This window comes from Lepidochelys kempii, chromosome 7 (assembly GCF_965140285.1).
Source record: "Lepidochelys kempii isolate rLepKem1 chromosome 7, rLepKem1.hap1, whole genome shotgun sequence".
Taxonomy (NCBI): Eukaryota; Metazoa; Chordata; order Testudines; family Cheloniidae; genus Lepidochelys; species Lepidochelys kempii.
This window is the reverse complement of record NC_136386.1, coordinates 91,456,432-91,472,356: the sequence shown is the minus strand read 5'-3', so window position 1 is coordinate 91,472,356 and position 15,925 is coordinate 91,456,432. Positions and strand designations below refer to the sequence as shown.

Sequence of the window (15,925 nt, the reverse complement as noted above, 5' to 3'; positions counted from 1 at the left end):
AAAAATTGTCTAAATATATTTTTGTTGATAAAGTGAAACAAGTATTGAGGACCTATTGCACCCTATGGTGTGGTGGTGGGGTAAATAACGTGCTTTGAAATGCACATATGTATGTATGTATGTAGCAGGTCTGTCTATGGGAAGAATTCAGTATGCATAGTAAGATCACAGAATAGTATGCACGTAAGCCAGGCATTGTCATCCTTTTAAAATGGATTTTTTACTCAAATGGCTGCTATGGCTCTTGTTGAGCCATATCATCATCATTATAGGGTAGAGTGGCTGCACTGAAAGCCAAATGCGGCCCATAGTCTGAGAGCACTGAGATAAATAAAGTATATCTCAAACTCAGGCTTTATCAGTGTAGCCTGTACATGATCCAAAATATAATGTATTCGTAATTTAGAAAAATAGACGTGTGACTAGATTCACTCTTCATACTTCTTAATAGCAGTATAAGCTTGCCTAGTGCACTCATTTCAACTTAAATCTTCTCTTCCAGTCAGATGGATGCCACCCAGTTAGAAACAAGGCAATGCATCGTATTGTGGATGAATGTCTGTTAAAGATAAGAGTGATGTTTCCCAAAGATACAGTGAGATAAGGAATGTAAGTGTTGTAGTGGTTAATAATCTGGCTGAAATCTTTTTTACAGGCAAAATTCACTAAAGGAATGATCATTTTTAATGACCTTTTGTAACGCTATAAGGGAAGCAGTGAAATTAGCAAGACCTGCTTAAAATTTGAATGAACAACCTTGTGCCTTAGTCAGTGTAATCCTCAGAATTACTGATTCCCAAGGGGACAAGTGTTAATTGGACAACCTGTGTAGGGATGTGTAAACCCCACCTGTTATCTCAGAAGAGCATAAACAACTGGTTTTGTCTAAAGATTAGACAGACACATCTCTAAGTGGAGAAGAAATCTGAGACATTTGGGCAGCAGCACTAAGATTTTCAGGTGAGTTTTATAAAAAATAAGGCAAAGTCATAATCCTAGAACTCAGGGGCTACTTATCAAAACAAGCTGTTCTTTTTTGGTTAAATAGCTAATCAAGGTTGCAAAATGGGACAGCTCATTTCTTAATTGGAGAAAATATATTAGAATAAAAAATGCCTTCGAATCCCAGAATTAAAGGGTATTTGTTTCCCATGCATTAAAGAACAAGTTAAAATCTATCTGACTACCAAACTTCTAATTTTAATGCCATTAGAGATATGTAATTGTTATGGAAAAAAGGAAAGGGAGGCCAGAACTGGTGCTATTTCAGAATAATTCATTTGATTACACACCTGTGCCCTTCAACATCTTCTTCCCTCTTATTACTTAAAAATGGCTCCTAAAAAGGAGGTTTACAGATTATTATGTGCACTAACTTCTTTAAGAATACTTAGAAAGTAACTAAACTGGATCTAAGTAAACATCTAAGGACACCAGAGAGTGAGGAAGGGAGATTCTTGATACCATATGAAATATTTATCAATTTAGATAATCTGATCACAGCAAAGTAACATGCTATTTCATGTTCATATCCCTAGTACTATCTCATCTTCCTTCAAATGTGCTGCTTGGTTTAGGCTACTCTCTCTGTGGGTTTATATGCATCCATATGCAGCAGTGAAAACCCTTCTAGGGCAAATAACTCTTTCAAGGCACATTCAGAAATCAGAATATGCAATATGCAGAACTTATGCAGACTTAACCTATATATAGATCACAAGAGTCAGCTCTGATTGCACTTATCAAATATTTTAATTTTTTTCCTTTCTACCATCCATTTTCTTTCTTCTTTCTCCCATTTCCCTCCTTTTCTTCCATCTTTTGCTGTCCTTCCCCTCTCTGCCCTTTCCCCTTCTTCCATTACTGACAAAATATGCAATATTCAGAGAAGAGAGAACAAAGACCAGAGAAGATCCAAGCAAGAGGTTAATGCATTCATATAACATATGCATACCAACAAGTTATACTAAATCTCATAATCGGAGCCCTGCATTGAAAATCTTATGGAAAAAGTAGCTGCTTAGGAAGATAGTAAACCTATTAGAACTGGGTGAATATTGCACACATACAAAAAGCTGTGATTAATCACTCTAATTTATAATTAATTTTGCATTAGCCTTGCTTATACAGCTTGTATTCACTTTCCATGAACATTCATTCCCAGAAAGTGAATTTCAAATCTATGTACATTACTATTCACAGGAAACAGATTTTACATTCACACATGCAAATTCATTCATTCTAGGAGAACTTGTACTCTCAGCCATTCAGGGCACAGTGGCAGTCATCATGTGTACCTTATCTGACCAATCACAGCGAAACACCACAGCTAAAATAGTGAAGTGAATATCAAATACTGAATATGTACGCATAACTTTTTCTCAGAATTTTTTCCTGACTAAGCACTGTCTAAATCCTTTTGTTTCTCATTCTGTGTCTCATGAAAATTACCTTTCCTTCTGTATTATTTGACACATGTAGAAATTATGGGCCAGATTCTGACTGCCATTATACTGCTGTAAATCTGGACTAACTTCTTGGACCTGATTCTCAGTTACACAAAGGCCCTTTTATGCTATTCTTGCAGTGCAAAAGGGCCTTAATTTACTCCCACTTTAAGGCCCCTTTTACATTTCCAAGCGGGGGCTTAGTATAAATGAGAATAAGGGTAATTGACTTTAATAGAGTTACTACAGCTTTACACTGGGGGAGAGCAGAATCCAGCCCTATGTCTGTTTCTCCATCATGGATCAAATATCTAACGAGAAGCCCAAAAGTTTGAGAATCATCCAAAACCTGCAGTGGACGAGAGAGCTATTTTCTGAAGTATTATTAACCAGAAACTCTGCACTGGAGATTGAAGAGATGAACTGGAACAGAAAAAACAAAGGGACTCTCTCTAATTTCCACAATTTAAGACTAATATCCTCTAAAACAGAAAAGCTGTTGCAATATCACTGTATCACTGAATTGTACTATTTAAAAAATGAAATCTTTACTGTGGAAGGACAGATGGACAGAGAGATGCAGTGAGTGCCTCATTGGCTATGTGCCATTTTTTAAAAGATTGGTGGCTCATGTGATGTGCAGAGGCCAGTTGCTAGGTTGCAATGGATTTCGTTGCCTTCCTATCATTAGGAGAAGGATCTCCTGATGAGGTGAGACACTGAGGCAGTGTCCTTTGATCAGACTTGCCCTCTTCTTTCTGTTGGCTGAGCAGAAATAGTGAGGAAGATGCTGTTGCTAACTGTTGTTTCCTATCCAGAAATCTTGATGACAACTGTAAAAGTAATTGAAAGGCTATTTATTTTGCCAGATTCAAGCCTAACATATTAACTTGAGAACCAGCTCACTAAGCAGTGACTCATCTTCTGGACAAACAGGGTAGCTGAGAGTTTTCTCATACATCAGCAGAATTTCTGCTACCTTTTCCCCCAGAGCTTCCTGTGAACTCATTATAAGGCAAAGTCATTTTAATGCCTGAGTGAAAATTACCCAAGAAAGGTTCCAAAGTGCAAACTCTCTAGTGATCTCTTCCCTTAATCCTTCCTCCCCTCACCCAAATCTGAGAGCAAGACTCATGTTGTACGCATTATTTGTATTATCACAGCCCCCAGTGGTACCAGTTGGGATCAGGGTCATATCATGCTAGATTCCATAAAAACACCAGGAAGACACTTTCTACACCAAAAAGCTTAGTGTCTAGATTAAGTTAAGATGCACAAACAGAGGTAGGAATAGTGGAGGGGAGGACAGGGGGTCATACAGCTGCATGCCTCATTAAGTGTTTTTCAAGACTTTGCTTGCAGCGTCCACGACCCAAAGAAATTCAGTTGTATGGCATTATTAGAAAAATAACACTGGATTTGTTTAACGACAGATAACGTTTTCTAACTGGAGAATCAAATTGCCGTAATGCCAAAATAAACGTGCAGTGACATAATTTAAGTTACTTATTAATTCACTGGATATACTATATGAAGAATTTGCTGCGGGAAAGCTAAGTCAATAAGAGGAATTTAGCATTTTTTCTGAAAGTGATTCTATTTTGTTATAAGTAGGGCTGATAGCACTGCCTATTAAAGAGGCTTTTCCAATACTTCCCATTATAAGACCCTGTTTCCAGTTGCTCATAACTTTACAAAAGTTTAACTATTTGTGCTGAATTTTTTCATGCCAGTTGTCAATCTGAGGCTGAATTTTCTTCGAAACTTTCAGCCAAATGGTCCACCTGTTTGTGAGAAAGAAGCTAGGGAAATATACATTGAAAAAAGGCTAATGTAGTGCCCATCTTTAAAAAAGGGAAGAAGGAGGATCCTGGGAACTACAGGCCAGTCAACCTCACCTCAGTCCCTAGAAAAATCATGGAGCAGGTCCTCAAGGAATCAATACTGAAGCACTTAGAGGAGAGGAAAGTGATCAGGAACAGTAAGCATGGATTCACCAAGGGCGAGTCATGACTGTCTAACTTAATTGCCTTCTATGACGAGATAACTGGCTTCGTGGATGAGGGGAAAGCGGTGGACGTGTTGTTCCTTGATTTTAGCAAAGCTTCTGACACGGTCTCCCACAGTATTCTTTCCAGCAAGTTAAAGAAGTATGGGCTGGATGAATGGACTATAAGGTGGATAGAAAGCTGGCTAGATTGTCGGGCTCAATGGGTAGTGATCAATGGCTCCATGTCTAGTTGGCAGCCAGTATCAAGTGGAGTGCCCCAAGGGTCGGTCCTCGGGCTGGTTTTGTTCAATGGTGTGGATTGTACCCTCAGCAAGTTTGCTGATGACACTAAACTGGGAGGAGAGGTAGATACACTGGAGGGTAGGGATAGGATACAGAGGGACCTAGACAAATTGGAGGATTGGGCCAAAAGAAATCTGATGAGGTTCAATAAGGATAAGTGCAGGGTCCTGCACTTAGGATGGAAGAACCCAATGCACAGCTACAGACTAGGGACCGAATGACTAGGCAGCAGTTCTGCAGAAAAGGACCTAGGGGTGACAGTGGACGAGAAGCTGGATATGAGTCAACAGTGTGCCCTTGTTGCCAAGAAGGCCAATGGCATTTTGGGATGTATAAGTAGGGGCATAGCGAGCAGATCGAGGGATGTGATCGTTCCCCTCTATTCGACATTGGTGAGGCCTCATCTGGAGTACTGTGTCCAGTTTTGGGCCCTGCACTACAAGAAGGATGTGGATAAATTGGAGAGAGTCCAGCGAAGGGCAACAAAAATGATTAGGGGGCTGGAACACATGACTTATGAGGAGAGGCTGAGGGAACTGGGATTGTTTAGTCTGCAGAAGAGAAGAATGAGGGGGGATTTGATAGCTGCTTTCAACTACCTGAGAGGGGGTTCCAGAGAGGATGGTTCTAGACTTTTCTCAGTGGTAGCAGATGATAGAATGGTCTCAAGTTGCAGTGGGGGAGGTTTAGGTTGGATATTAGGAAAAACTTTTTTACTAAGAGGGTGGTGAAACACTGGAATGTGTTACCTAGGGAGGTGGTAGAATCTCCTTCCTTAGAAGTTTTTAAGGTCAGGCTTGACAAAGCCCTGGCTGGGATGATTTAATTGGGGATTGGTCCTGCTTTGAGCAGGGGGTTGGACTAGATGACCTCCTGAGGTCCCTTCCAACCCTGATATTCTCTGATTCTATGATTATTTAGCCCATGTTAAAAAATTCTTGAGACTTTTTCAGAAATGCTCTAGCACCTCCAAGCTTTGGAGCAGGGACTTGAAATGTGACAGGGGGTTGCCTGTGTGTCAACTAATGCCATCCCCAGGAAAATCCTCCCAAATTTGGTCAAGATATAAGCCTTTGAAAAATTGCAGTTTGCATATGCTCAATAAAAATGTCAATATTAACAGCTAAAATCTACAAAGATTCTATCCTCACTGAGCATGCTCCATCCTCTCATAGCCTAGTGCTGACCAGACTGTGCATGTGCCATCCCCACAGGGTGAATGAACATACTACAGCCCAAGGTTATGGGAGCTCAGAGGGACTTCAGCTGTAATGACTCCTCCCAGCTGTTCCAGGCTGGGGTGGGGACTGCGAGCCAGGTGGCTGGGGGTATGACACTGAGGTTGGATGGTGTACTAGGAGGTGAGGGGCAGAAGGAAGACTGGAACTGGCTGGACAAGGGGACTGGGACTAGGAATGCTTGGAGGGAAATGGGATCAGTGGTAGAGAAGAGACAGATCTGACAAGGAGCAGGGTGTGGGGGAAGAAACTGGACTAGGCAAAATGACTAGGCTAAGTAGCCAGTAAGGAGATGGAAGGAAGAGATTGAGGTTGGATAAACCCAGGAAGGGAGACTGGGACTGGAAGCCAATGTGAGGAAGACAGAGATGGATTAGATGAGGATCTGGGAGGCAGGAACTGGGACTGCCTGGGCAAGGAGACTGGGACTGGGTGTGGGGAAGGCGAGAAACTGGGAGCCAGGGGGTAGATTGGAAGTGAACCTGGAGGGGAAGACAAGGACTGGCTGGACAAGAAGACTGGCACTGGGATAAGAAGACTGAGGAGTAGAGGATGGGACTGTGACAAGGAGCAAAGGGTGGTTAAAGAGACAGGACTGGGTCAGGGACCTTTTAGAGGGGATGAGGCAGAAGGGGTCAAGGTTGGAGGAAACGAACAAAAAAAGTCTATGTTCACTACAACACACTCCCCTCCAGAGTCTGGAATGGAAGGAAAGATTCCTATGTCTCACCCTGTGATTATGTAATTAAAGACTGTAACATAATGCATATGCCCAACAGGAACAAATTAAGGAAGCACAGGAAACCTTAGTTCTGGCATTTCCTAGCTTTTGAGAGCTTGACTTGGCAACCTTAATATTCTTTTCTTTTAATGTTTGGGGGCGTGTGTGTGTGTGTAATTCTTTATAGGTTCTTATACTGCACTCAGCACCATAGTATCTGAGTCCCTTCCATTAATGGATAAAGCAACCTGTCTAACATTTGTCACGTATTTGCTCTCTCATCCTCCCACCAGGGGAGAAGTGTCTTGTTTTGGAACTTCTGAAAATAAGATGTATAGACATGTTGCTATATGCTTTAGTTAGAGAAGGTAGGTCAAAGAAACACACCTTGCACTTGGATGGTGGTGAGGTTTGTGATGGTCCTTAGTGCCTGGGGGAGTTCATTCCACAGTCTTGGACCAGTCCTGGAGAAAGACCTGTCTCCTGAACAGAAGAACTTTACTCTTATTGTAGAGTTCAGAGAAGCACAGCTGTCGATTATAGTCTTCATCACAGAGCTTCAGTTGACCTTTTAGGTATCCTGGGCCCATGCCATTCATTGCCTTGAGGATAAGGGCTGAGACAAGGTTTGAACTGACAAGGTCTGTGGTCTCTTCTCTTGCAAGAGTGAGCTTGTACTTGTACGAGCTTCTACATTTTAAACTCCCATAGGAACATTTGTGGCCTAGCTACCTATTCCTGTGGCTGTTCATAAAAACTCTTGCAATGACAGCTGGGACTTCTTGTTAGATTTTTGTGAGCAAAGATAACCATTACTATATAACCAAACTGCAGATACATCAGGTGTTCAGTATGACACAGGGGCTATTTTTTATGTTGGGGGTAAGGGATCTGACAAACTAATGAGATTGAAAGCCACTGTGAATTGGGAAGGGAAGCTGATCCATCACAGGGGATGTAATTTCTACCACAACTGGAGCCACTCGCAGCCCTATTTTATTTTAATTAATGTGTTGTTCGTATTTGTACCATGGTAGCACCCAAAGGTGCCACTCAAGAGGCCTATTGTGCAAGGTGGTATACAAACATGTAGATTGACACTGTCCATTTCCAATATGATTTAAATGAAAAACCAGTGAGTGTGGCAAACCATCAGAGGGAGGAGGGTGTAATTTACAAACATGCATTTCATAGGCTAACAATGTGCATAGCCTGTTGGCTCTGTTCAGAAATATTTAAGTAGAAATATCAGCTATCCCCATCAGACATGAGAGAGAGAAAACACACACGATACAGTATCTTGGCCTCAAGTAAAGAGAGTGACAGAAAACCAGTGGACATAACTGGTTTTTCTGGTATCCTTTACATCAAGAATTGGGGCAGACATTTTGTCAGTGACCTGGTTTAACTTGTGTCATCGCATGGCAGTGACACGTAGGTCTAGCCTGCTCCGTGGATTGTTTTATTCCTTGATACTGTTTTTGGAGTATGCCTTCTAAAACACATTTGCATTAAAATAACAGCCTGAAACTGCAGACAAGCACACATTTCCATATTGCAATTCCAAATATTCTCTTCACTACGTAACTCAGGTCACCAGTTCTGGTGCATTGTAATACTGCCCTGTGGCTTCTGCCTTTGGAAAGAGTTTTCTGTTCCAAAATGCACAAACTGAGATGCTACAAGGATGGATTGTGCAAGTTTCAGTTGGAGGACTCGGGTTCTTAATGTTAAGCATGTGCTGTAGTGCTTTGCTGGATTGTGACCATAGGGCTCAGGGCCTTTCAGAGTCAAGCATCTGCGCAGTGTCTGACTGAGGAACTGTGTGATCTGAGCAGGCATCTCATCAGAGATTTAATCACTACCCTGAGTTGCTTATCACTGTGTACCTTTAAAGAGCCCCAAAGCCCTTCTCCAAATGTTATCAGATAACATTTCATGGGACTGCCTGTGATTCTTGTCAGCATGAATGTTGTATGTTCAGCATCTACAATATTACACTATAGCTGTGATATTTTAGGTTTCTCTCCAAGCAAAATTGAAACACATACCAGACTGCTTTGCTTGTTTGTTTGAAGTCTTTACTTCATTCAGGAAAAAAAAAAACCAACAACCCTGCAACAAAGCAACTAGCCCTTAACAGTAATCACCCAAACCATGCAGTCATCCTGCCCAGACCTGGGAATGGGGAACAGCCCAGACAGCCAGGCTGCCTGTGCAGGAAACTGAGCATACGTGGGGCTTAGCCTCAGAACGCTCAGCCCTGCCTTGTATTGTAGTGGTTGGTGAAAACCGAATCACAGCCATGGCAGCTGGTCACTATGGGTCCAATCCTGCAAACGTGTGTAACATGAGTAAATTTAGTTGTTAAGAAGGCCACTCACATGACTTTAGTTGGTTACAGGATTGAGCCCTTTGGGTTGAATTCAGTCTAGTGCAGAGGTCCAGCCCCATTCAAACTGCATTTAAACCCTGTTTTGAGGTTTTAAGTGGTACACAGACATTGTGTTGACTGTTTTCATGGGAAAGGGTAAAAATTCCTCCCTTTATGCTTCTCCCTACTCAGAAAAATCATAACTGTCAAGAGGTTTTGCTTGTTGGGGGGGGGTGGGGGGCAGGATTTTTTTCCACTCACCTGTAGTTCAAAAAAGCTCAGACTTCCAGGAATATTCACCTTAATGTGTAGGTGAAAATTTCAGCCCAAAAGGTGAATTTTTCAGTAAATTATGTGTGAGTGAAAACAGTTGATTATAAGGGAAACTGTTTTACAACTTTAATTAAAATCAGGCTAGAGCATCAGTTAGCATTAGTCAGTGTAGCTCTGTTGAAGTTAAAGGAGCTACAGGGATTTATACCGGTTGAGGATTTTGCCTGTATATGTGGATCACTGCATTTTGTGGTATTATGTGCTAGGTGTAATTGCGGGAACAAAATGCAGTGATCCACATATACAGGCAAAATCCTCAACCGGTATAAATCCCTGTAGCTCCTTTAACTTCAACAGAATGTGACCCAAATTCATTTGCTTTTCACAATGCACAGAATGTGTGTTACACAATCGTAGTTAGAAATATATCACCACATACAATAAAACAATAGCTATATATTACCCTTTGATAATGCAGTTTCACAGGGGTTTTGTGAAGGGTGACTTAGTCTGATTCTCTCCCTGCTGTTTTTCTGTTTCAGATGGCAAATAATCCTTGTACCAGGTAACATTCCATGCAGGCTCTGTGTGTCCGCTGGAGTCAGTCCCTGACAGTGACTCTGGAAAGAAGAAAAAAGAATCACTATCACAGCTATGGCAACACCAAAGAAAGTTCTGCTCTCCTCTCCTCCCGACGGAGGCTGGGGATGGATGATTGTTGTTGGCTGCTTCCTCGTTACTATCTGCACTAGGGCTGTAACAAGGTAAAATAGCTTCTTGTCAGGTTGACTGTTTGCAATCTTTCTTTCTTTCTTTCTTTCTTTCTTTCTTTCTTTCTTTCTTTCTTTCTTTCTTTCTTTCTTTCTTTCTTTCTTTCTTTCTTATAAAGAGAAAAATAAGAAAGATCCTTTGTAATGGCTAATAGTTGAAGTTAAAGGAATCAATTCTGTCTGGAATTTTTACTATTCTTCTAACCTGTTTTGTTTTTGAAGGCCTTCTGAAATTTGTATGGGGCTGGGACAGCTAAAAGATTAAGATTCCTCCAATATTAGTCCTGCTTAGTCCCCGATGAAAGCTGTTATGCCCTGTCCAAGAACTCCTATCAGCACCCTTACAGTTCTGCACTCTCAGAGTTACTTCATGCTGTAGTTGTTCAGTGGGGACTAGAGGAGGCAGTCAGGGTCTTTCCAGGCCCTGTGTCCCTCTCTGACCTTCCTGTGATTTGTTTTGGACAGTTCCTGTGGATTTGTTTGACTCTTGGGTATATCTGATCGACCTGTAGTGTAATCTCTTTGCTCTCTACAAGTATTTCAGGTGCCACCCTGCATGAGAGCTGTGACCTAAAGAGGCCCTTCGCTATGTGTACCTCAAGTATCCTAACTATGCAGGGACTATTTGTTGCTGTATTCCTCAAAAATAGAAGGAGAGAAAATAGGCTAACATACTTTGAAACGCGCATCTATACATTTGGGGACAAGAAGGTTCCTTCTGCTAGTGTTGCTGTGTTTTATTTTTACTATAGATGAGAGGATGGTCTATGTTGATATGAACATGTAAACTGTATGAGGGATATCAGAGACAGGCAGCACAGTATGTGAGGGGCATTGGAGACAAGGGTCTCATTTGAACTGGCAACACGATACAATTACAACTCTTCTTACCTACATAATGTATTTCTTTTTAAATGAAGCTGCCAGATCTGATGAAGGAATTGTGTGGTAAGTCTCAAACACTTGTCTATAACCATGTAAATGTTGATCTAGTGCTACCATATTACTACAGCTACATGAACTAGATACTAACACTACAAGTTTTTCTAAAGGCAGTTTTGTCCCCATAATGTTTGCTTTTTTGCATGTGAAATACATTGATTTGTATTATAGAACTGATCTAATTGATGCTATATTTTCTAGAACAGATGCATCTGAAATTTGGCTTTGAACTGAGAGACAGTTGATTGATTGGAGACAGAGCAGGAAGACCACCCAATAACCCCTTGCTTATTTAGCAAACTTGAAATATTCCTATTTCTCAATCAGATATTGGGTGTGTGGATATTTTATTTTCAGGTATCATAAAACACCACTAAATAGTGGTATGATGCCACATGAACAGTAAAGGAGACCGTGGAATTCCATGGTGCATTTGAGATCAGACATAGATACAGACAGAAGACCTGATGAAAGGGGCTACTTTACCAGACTATATTTGAGAATTACACTGTGCCCCTCATCCTTACTGATGCTTTCATTCGAACAAAACTCTTATTATTTTTCCTTAGTAACATACTTCCAATAGTACATAAATGCATTTTATCCTAAAGGTCAATTTTGTTCATTCATGTGATATGGAAAGATGACAGACACACCCTGCACTTTGATGTTGTGGATTCAGGAAAGAAGAAGAATGTCTGTATATATTCTTGGTTTCAGAGTAGCAGCCGTGTTAGTCTGTATTCGCAAAAAGAACGAGGAGTACTTGTGGCACCTTACAGACTAACAAATTTATTTGAGCATAAGCTTTTGTGAGCTACAGCTCACTTCATCGGATGCAGTGAGCTGTAGCTCATGAAAGCTTATGCTCAAATAAATTGGTTAGTCTCTAAGTTGCCACAAGTACTCCTAGTTCTTTTTGTATATATTCTATTGCAACTCGGGTTAATGAAATCAGTGGGGCATTGGGTGTATCCACACTGAACTCATTGCGGGGTCAGACCCTAGGCCTAATCCTGCAGACAGTCATGCACACACTTAACTTTATGCACATGAGTCTCATTGATGCCATACTTCATTAGCTTGTCAGAGCAGGGGTTGTGGTATTTGATTTGCAGTAGGAGATACCTAAATAAATAATACTAATAAGTCTAACATTAATTGGCATCAGTATAGACAGGGTGTGTGTCTGTGTGTGTGTGTGGGAGGAAAGATTTGCTTACTACTTGTACTTCAACATTCTACCTTATTGGCAGATTTTAAACAGATGGCCTACTGTCTTTGTGTTCACAATGCATCCGTGAGTATTTGCAGCCACAAAAAGGGAGGGCTGGTCTCAGAATCAGTCTCTGTATGTAAAGAGCCATTCAGAGTCTATGCTGTTAAATCAGTCAGCATTCTGGATCCTTTGTTTAGTTACAGTGTATGCTGCTGTCTGCAGGCATATGGGCACAGGATTCCTTGATTACTGTGAGTTTGTTCCAAAATTTACGTAACCGAATGGCATTTTGTGTGCATCTGTATATCTATATGTCTCTGTAAACATGAATTTGAATCCTTCTTGTGCCATCAGAAGTCAGTTAGGGCATAGGGAAGGTTCTGCCATCCCTGTCTATCATGTTGTTTGCTGGAGTGGCTATCTTGTTGTGTTTCTATCACTTCACTTTTTTACGAGGCTAGTTTGTTGGCTTATTGCTCAGCCCCTTCTTCCCACCACCCCCAATCTCCCGCCTGGAGGACCAGTAGACTACTTTTCATCTGGTCCCTCCCTACCTATCCTGCTTGGGTGGCCTTGCCAGGAGTTAAAGCTCCCTCTAGCATAGCTCTCAGGGTCATATGCAAACATTCCCACCACATTCAGGTGCGGTCCCCAGGGAAGGAGAAGAGTATCCTTGATGTGGTGGGAAAGCCTCTGCATTCCAATGACCCTGAGAACTATGTCAGCAGAAGTTTTAACTTCTGGCGGAGCCACCCAAGCTGGATAGGTCAAAGAATAGGGGCCAGACAGAAAAGCAATCCCTAGGTCCTCCAGGTTGCAGAGGAGAATGACAAGCCAACATCCCATCCTTGAGAAATGTCTTGGTGCCAACTGACTGAGAGCACAAGAGGTGCATAGAGTTTTACAGGGATTGCCAGGTCAAATATATGCCTAATAATTCAGTAAAGGTTGGCATATGAAGTTTTTACTGAGAGCCAGTAGCCCACTGGTCCACCATAATCACTGCAAAATGTATGCACAGATCATGTTTAAGGAGTTATATGTTTATACCGAAAATGAGATTCTTAAGGCAGATAACCAGGAGGCGACATGTCTTGGATGGCTTCCTTTCAGGAAGCAGGTAACAGACGCTTATTTCCCTGCCTGGTTGTTATGTTTTGTGTGTGTCTCAACGGAGGCCTATTTGCATACTGAGCCAGATGCTGATTAAGAAATTGCAAAGTCTACAATAAAGTAGTATACAGCAGATGGTATCCTGTTTATAAATATGGACAAAGAATTATTCTGATCTATCTGGGAATGCAAACAGACACCCTGGATCTTTCACTGAGGAGACAAGCTGCCAGCATGACTCGTCTGATGAATGGAAGATCACAGCCAAGCCTCATTTAATACACGGGAAGGATTTTGGATAAGTATTACTCTAAGATATGAAAATAACTCTAAGTTCTAGAATGCATGCTATGGTTTTAATTTATATGTAACCATTTGTTTCCAATACTACTTCTTGTTATCACTTGAACCTCTATATTTTATTAAATTAACTTTTACTGTTTTCACTATAAACATACCTAAGTGCTGTGTGTTAAGATCGGAGATGTAATTGGTAATTTGGGGTGTACTGCTTCTGTGGAAGCAGCAATTCTGTGAATACTGCAACTGTCTGGTGGACCAGGGGCTGAACATTCCAGGGAGATGCTTGGGGGTTGGAATGTGCCTATCGCTAATTTGTAGAGAGAGCAGGGCCTGCATAAGGGAGTTCTTGTGTTGCCTGTGGCTGGTGCAGCCAGGGAGCTGACATATGGCAGACACAGACAAGGCTTCCTCATGCTAAGGGCTGATGATAGCGAGGTGCCTCATGGCTCTGGATGTCCATGGGAAGTATCACAGGTTGAATGGTAGGCCAACAACCTATCCTAGTGAAAAAGTGAAAGCCACTCTGGCAAATAGCATGATAGACAGGAATGACAGGGCCTTCTTTGTGCCCTAAGTGATTTCTGATGGTCCAGAAGTCATCTGACTAATATATATTAGTCCTTGAAGAGAGTAACAACAATGTAGGAATAGGAAAATAGTTTATGGGAGGTTAAAATAAAAAAAGGCAAGATAATTGTCTGCTCTTTTAAAGATTGGCTGTCCTTGTGGAAGGAAATGTCTTCCTGGTCCTTGCTGGATTAAACTGATCTGTCTAATCCCACTACTAGGGTCATACTTGGTGACCATCCTGTGTCTCATTTGTCATTGTCTCATTTGTTCTTCTCTGATTCAATTAGATAGATATAAGCCAGGCACATGCACTACTGTAGGAACTATCCATCCCATGTGCCACATTGTCATTTGTCATTATTTCCTGTGCATCCAGATAGTCTCTCATTTCGGTCTCCATTTTGCAGATGTTTAATGACCCAATTCATTTCCCTTGGAAGTCAACAGGAATCTTTGCATTGACTTTCATAGGATTTGGAACAGACCAAACCAGATGCCCTTTATCCCTGAATTTAACAGATCAGTGTTCATGTTTTCTTTTCTAGATGTATCTCAATTTTCTTTGTGGAGTTCCAGACATACTTTGCTCAGGATTATGCCCGAACAGCTTGGATCCATTCCATTACAGACTGTGCCACGATGCTGTGTGGTGGGTATTGCGCTCTCTGAGTAATAAACTGGTTTGTTCTTTAGTCCTGTGGGATACCTGATATTAGTGTATTCACAAGTCATCTGAGCCAATGTGGAAAATTTCTGGCTTCAGGCTGGCTAATGACTTTTGTCCAGCACATCCTGGCTTTGTAGCCAAATGGGTATAGTATGTCCAAGCTGTGTCCTGCAGCACAGTTTGGCAAGAAGGGGGCTTTTTTTGTACAATTTTGTCTGATACTGAAAAGAAACAGAGCATTTTATTGTCACGTGATGTGTGTTTTAAGAAATGTTTTAGCGAAAAAAACCTAATGGGAAGGGTCACGATTTAAGAGGAATTCCACTGGGACTTGTTTTGCCTACTATATTGCAATTATATTTCAGACTTGACTGTGTGTTTCCTAGTTCCTTTGGTTCAAGTCCAACCATCGCATCCCTTCACTGAACTTTTTTGTGAGCAAATGTCCTTTGTGTTTTCTTTATGAAACATCCTCTAGAACAGTGGTTTCAAACTGTGGGTTGTGACCCAGTACTGGGTCGCAGAATTGAAGGCACTGGGTCGCAGCGGCTCTGGTCTGCACCACCAGCTGGGCCATTCAAAGTCACATGGGTGGTGCTGCCTGGCTAAGGCAGGCTAGTTCCTATCTGTTCCGACACTGCACTGTGTCCTGGAAGCAGCCAGCAGCAGGTCCGGCTCCTACGTGGCGGGACCACAGAGCTCCATGCACTGCCTTCGCCCTGAGCACTGGCTCTGCACTCAATGGGGGTTGGGGTGGGGGGGACGGTGCCTGCGGGCAAGAGCCGCACGGAGCCGCTTGCTTACCTCCACCTAGGAACCGGACCTGCTGCTGGCCACTTCCGGGGCGCAGCACAGTCCGCGGTGCTAGGACAGGCAGGAAGCCTGTCTCTGAACCCAGCTCTGCTGCTGACTGGGAGCTGCCGGAGGTAAGCCCACACCCCAACCCCACGCTCCAATCCCCGCCCCAGCTCTCAGCCCCTCCCTCAAACCCAGAG

The 15,925-nt window shown here is 42.1% G+C and overlaps 1 protein-coding gene across 11 annotated transcripts in view; it reads left to right on the top strand.

The window, feature by feature from the left end:
* SLC16A12 (solute carrier family 16 member 12) overlaps nucleotides 1–15,925 on the top strand; it is a 61,030-nt gene that overhangs the window by 29,308 nt on the left and 15,797 nt on the right. For 7 of the 11 annotated variants that reach the window (XM_073353798.2, XM_073353792.2, XM_073353789.2 and 4 more), the window contains 2 exons: nucleotides 9,889–10,110; nucleotides 14,809–14,912. In XM_073353798.2, the coding sequence (XP_073209899.1) occupies nucleotides 10,001–10,110; nucleotides 14,809–14,912 (214 nt within the window). In that variant the 5' untranslated portion in view covers nucleotides 9,889–10,000. Of the gene's footprint in view, nucleotides 1–505; nucleotides 610–937; nucleotides 961–9,888; nucleotides 10,111–11,036; nucleotides 11,065–14,808; nucleotides 14,913–15,925 lie in introns of those variants that run through there. The other 4 variants (XM_073353799.2, XM_073353800.2, XM_073353790.2 and 1 more) reach the window with 3 other exon arrangements.